Source organism: Fragaria vesca, linkage group LG3, assembly GCF_000184155.1.
Source record: "Fragaria vesca subsp. vesca linkage group LG3, FraVesHawaii_1.0, whole genome shotgun sequence".
Classification (NCBI taxonomy): domain Eukaryota; kingdom Viridiplantae; phylum Streptophyta; class Magnoliopsida; order Rosales; family Rosaceae; genus Fragaria; species Fragaria vesca.
The window spans coordinates 21,345,810-21,350,942 of NC_020493.1; the positions used below are offsets into that span (position 1 = coordinate 21,345,810).

At 37.1% G+C, this 5,133-nt stretch overlaps 1 protein-coding gene across 1 annotated transcript in view; it reads left to right on the plus strand.

Annotated features, from left to right (window-relative positions):
• The first annotated feature begins 3,280 nt into the window (after positions 1–3,280).
• Positions 3,281–5,133, plus strand: part of LOC101315319 (probable receptor-like protein kinase At1g49730-like) — a 6,238-nt gene continuing 4,385 nt past the window's right edge. The window contains exon 1 of the mRNA XM_004294746.1: positions 3,281–3,492. Within this exon, the coding sequence (XP_004294794.1) occupies positions 3,414–3,492 (79 nt within the window). The 5' untranslated portion in view covers positions 3,281–3,413. The remainder of the gene's footprint in view (positions 3,493–5,133) is intronic.

Here is a 5,133-nt window from a genome sequence, read left to right on the forward strand (position 1 = left end):
TTAGTGTCCCGCCTCTCTAATTATTTGTTTATTGAATTTGAATCACATTGTGGAATCATCAAATATGTCCTTAAGCTAAAGACTATAGTTCTTCCCTACTTCCCTTCTCTCTTAGAGTGTTTGCTCGAAGATCACTCGAAGAAATAAATAGGTGTTTGCTTGAAGCAGCTTTCTTTCTTTAGAAATTTGTAACGTATAAGTATCAATAAGTTTGCCAAATATTGTTCCTAAAAGAGAACCTTAGTCTCACAAGCGATGTTGCTTCATCATCGCTAGTGTAGTAACAACAACATAGACGCATGTTTAAATTTCTCTTTCGTACTCCACAATTGGTCGTCAAAAGCATGCAACTAGCTAGTCTACAATTCAATTCCCATTCTAGAAAATTGTGTTGTTGTACTAATTAACAAATTCGGAAAGTCACTTTTTTTTTTTGGTTTTTTTTTGTAAATTTAGAAAGTCACATTTCAATGTCTAAAAAACTAAATTTTAGTTAAACGATTACTGTAATCTAAATTCTGGAACACTAGTTTGTACTTATTGATTCTAAAGAAGAGTGCAAGCAATTTCCTGATTTTTTTATTTTTATTTTTATTCAAGATCGCAGTATCTCAAATGCTTTCTAAGCCCAAAGACTAATTCGTTGAAGGCCCGAACAGGTAGCAGAGCATTGCAGCCCCTCCCTTAGCCACTTTTAACAGTGTCGTGGTTCGAACCTAGGTTGGGGAGCACACCCAATTAGGCAAGAATCATTAGACTACCTTGCAATTTTCCCGAAACTTAACATGGTGGTAAACACAAAAAGTGTCGTCATTTAGTCACACATTCATAAATTTGTATATAAAATACCACGGTGCATAGGGAACATGTGTTTATATATGTTTCACACGAGATAACATGGCTATATTAGTTTTGAACGGGGACTCATTAATTTGTATATCAAGCTATAAACACCTTTTTTTTAGGGAAATTGAGATAATTCCAGTTGGCATAGCCAATATGTACAACTAGTGAAACGCTTGGTCAGATAGAACTCCTTTACAAGCTCAGAGATCCCTTATTTGACTAAAACTAAAAAACTAAAGTCCAAAAAGACTGACAATCCAACACAACAACTAAAAGAAGGAAAAAAAACAGAAAATCCTCTACTCTTGAAGAGCATGACGCCTAAGACTTTCATTGATGTACGTTTCCACTCATCAGATCAGTGAACAACTTCAAACTAGCAGCCATATAGGTTAGAGATGTCACTCCCACAAAAGTCCAATCATAGGTTAAGCCCACATGGAGAAAGAATGAGGAAATTAATTAAGGAACAAAGCCCCATCACACTAGCCCACACAAATGCAGCTCAGCAAGACAAGGCCCAAAGCCCAACCTACCCCTCATCTAGCCCAGTTAGCTCGGCCTGAGACGACTATCGTTGGAGCTTCTGACCGACAGATCAGTCCGGTGGTCGTCCAGATTTGAGGCTCATGATGTCGCCGCCGCAAAGAACTGCCAAGCAGAATCAAACTACCACCACCGCTGAGATGTAGACCTTCCTCCGCTCTCTTTCACAACTTCTAGGCTACCAGAGATTAGAGACCTTTGCCTCAAAGCAGCCTTCCTCACCTTCGCAACCCTCTACTTGCTCCGCCTCGCGCGTCCCTGCGAAACAGATCCGGGAAAGAATCACTCGTCGACGTCGTACAAGTAACTCATCGTCGCCTCCCATGTCACCGACCCAAATCAATGAACCGATCAAACTCCACCACCTCCTTCGCTTGCCGACAAGGCTCAGTGCCAGAGACGCCTTGTAGCAAGCAGATGACCCGTCGGGTCGCCGCCGCTGTGCTTCACGAAACCTAGGTTTGGGTATTAGGCTCCGGGAGAAGTGGAGCTAATAGTTCCATCAAACTCCACTCTTTATGTGACACAAATTCGTAAAAGCATTTCACATTATTATTTTAGTACGAAGCATACTATTTCATATTCGACCAAAAATAAAACTTATTATTTTATTACCTTCCCAATAATAAAAAACATAACAACGAGAGTGTTCCTCAATTTATTTGTCAAAAGATAGAGGGTTAAGAAACACCATCATGATTTTCTTCATGCCAACTAAACAAAAATCATCAACCTTCTCTATGACAAATCAAAATATCATCAACTTTGCATTGTTGTCTACGAAACACTATTAAAGTTGAAAATTTAGCAAAGTAATTTTATCTTCAGAAAAAGGTCAAAACCCCAAACACCAAAAAAGAATATTGACATATTGAAGGCCGAAAACGAACCGTCCTTTGGAATTTGAAGAAGTTCGTGTACTCCTCAAATAATGTCAGGCCACCAGCATGAGATGATTGTACTCCTCAAACATTATATTGGACCACTGCTACTAACAATTTACTATATACCAACATTAATATTTTGTTTTTTCAGATGGAAACATTTGTTTTTTTTTTTTTTTTCGGTCAAAGCAAAGAACATCACAAACTGAAACATCTAAAGAAGATTACAAGAACATATGCTATTGTTTTCTTTTAGATGGAAACATTTGCTATGGTTTTCTTTCGAGCTATAATAGGAGAACAGCTTTATTGCTCTTCTTCTAGTGTTGAAGAATTTTATCAGTCCTTGACCAAGCTATCAAACATTAATCTGTACACAACAGTTTGCTCTTATGATGAATATATTTTATCTAAGTCGATCGTAAATTTTATAGTTAAACAACGGTATGTTTTGAATTACAAATTAGATTTATCAAAATGATCGAATGATGCATTTGATACTGTAATTAATAATTTTGATTATGTAGACCGTAGTGTGCGTATTACAACATCAACTCCTTGTAAAACTATTTAGTCACAAATTTAAAATGTAACATGTTATTTGTTTAAAATGAGAACGATCAAAACTAATTACACTATCCTGAATTCCTCTAAAAGGAAACAATATCTTGGATTAGATTGGGGTACAATATGTAATTGTTCTTTGTAAAACTCTTTCTATTTATCAAATTTGATGCAGAAAACATGCTACATGTCACATTCATAGTTTATTGAGGGTATAATGTATCCTATCTTAGTTATCTGGGTCCCCTACTCCCCAGAAGACCATGCACAGTGACACCCACTATTACTATAAATTTCTGTTAAAAACTAAAAATGAGAAAATGAAAGAATTTGATTCCAGAACTTGGGGCGGGCCCCAAATCTAGTACACTCCAGAGTCAAACAAGACTTCTCTCTCGCCCTCTCTCTCTCTCTCTCTCTCTCTCACATGCTTCACTCGCACAGTGCTCACAGCCTTCGTTTTTATGGTTCCAATGTGCTAACACACTCGGTCGTCGTTTCTTCCCGAAACCCACTTCAACCCCACCTCTCTTTCTCTCTCGCTCAGCCCAGCTTTCCCTCTTCTTCTCCACCATGGTGGTTTACAGACTCGGATGTCTTCTGGGTTTCCTTGCTTTTATTGGACTGCAGCTAATCCCTCTAGCAATGGCTGGTTAGTATATTTTCTGGGCCACACTTACATTCTTGTTTCTTATATCTCTGCTTTGGTTTGGTTCTTGTTATTTGGTTTTTGCTTTGTATGTTATGTCTTTCAGTGTGATTGAAGAGAGCCTGCAGATGTTTAGTTGTTTATTATTGGTGTTGTGCTTTGTTTCTTTTTCCCTTCTCATTGAAATTTCATGTTTTGGGTGCTTTTGGATATTTACTGTTGTATGTACTACTTCTGGAGATGGGTCTATTCCAAGTCCTCGACTTTTCTGATTTTAAGGCAACCCGTGAGTTCTATAATCTTTTTCATATCCTATTATATTTTGCTGTGATTATCAATGGTGTCTTACTGTCTTTTATGGAATGTATGACTTCCTGGGGTGTTTGGAATTAGACAAGCTCATTGCTTTGATGGTGGTCCTAGATGTAATTTGCTTCCTGTGTGTTTAAGTGTTCAGCTCCTTGTTGTGAGTTTCTTCGTTTCAGCTCAATGGACGTTTCAGAATATTATTTTTTCTTCTTCTCAAAGTTGCAGTTTTTCCATAGTAGTTCATAACCAAAGTGGTGGACTGCAACTGGGTCTTTGTAGTTTGAGTAACCTCTCTGGTTTCAGTATTATTGTTGTCTCGCTGTAGTATCTTATATTTGTCTATCACTAAAAATTAAAGGCTGTATCTTATAAGTAATGTGCTTATGTGTGCTTGCTTGGTGTTGCATCCTATACGTGAGCATGATCGAGGATTGCATCAATGACAAGTGAATGAACATTTATGTTTTCGTTTTCTTTTCAAAGCTTTATTACACTTGAGGTTAACTGAACTTGTTAGGATATTCTAAGAAAGTAAAAGTATTTTTGTCTGTGGATAGAGTCACTGCTGATGAAGTATCTTTTTGATAGTGAGAAATCTGCAGAATCTATCTTCTGTGCTCAAAGCCTTCTTCTTTTTAGCTCTGTGACCGGGGTACTTCTTTTTCTTCTATTTCTTCTCAGTAGAGCTAATATCCTGAAGTTAATGTTGTCTCTTTTTAGTAATGAGCAATAGATGTTTAAGCGGTAGGCGCTACAGGAGGTAATGAGGGGTCAGTGGGTAACAGGGTTTGGATTAAGATAGTTATAAGTTCAATCCCATCAAGTCTCCTGTCTCTAAAAAAGAGACGGTACATGTTTGGAGACCAAACACTCGTCAAGCAGACCGAATTGAAGATTAGAAACTTGCATTTTAGTACATCGGACATTGCTAATGCAATATATAGGGTTTTAATTAGGGCTGCCACTCGGTCGGTTCGAATCGGTAATAGGCGTTACCAACTTCAAAACCAAAGCTTTCGGTAATGAAATATGACTTTCAATTACCAAACCAAAAACTTCGGTATGAGATAAATCTTACCAACTTCGGATGTCGGTTTTTCGGTATTACCAAACTTCACAACAAATATATTTTCAAAATATAACAAAACAATACAAAACTATAAAATTTAAATATCACTTGAGTTTCTAGAGTCTGATAATACATATACAAAAGATAATCATTTCAGTACACATTATCGAGTATGGTTTAATTTTCTACCGAAATAGTCAGGATGTAAATGTTTCCAATTTTATTATGACAAGTTATGTGTCATCTATGTGAAGTATGTGTGTGGA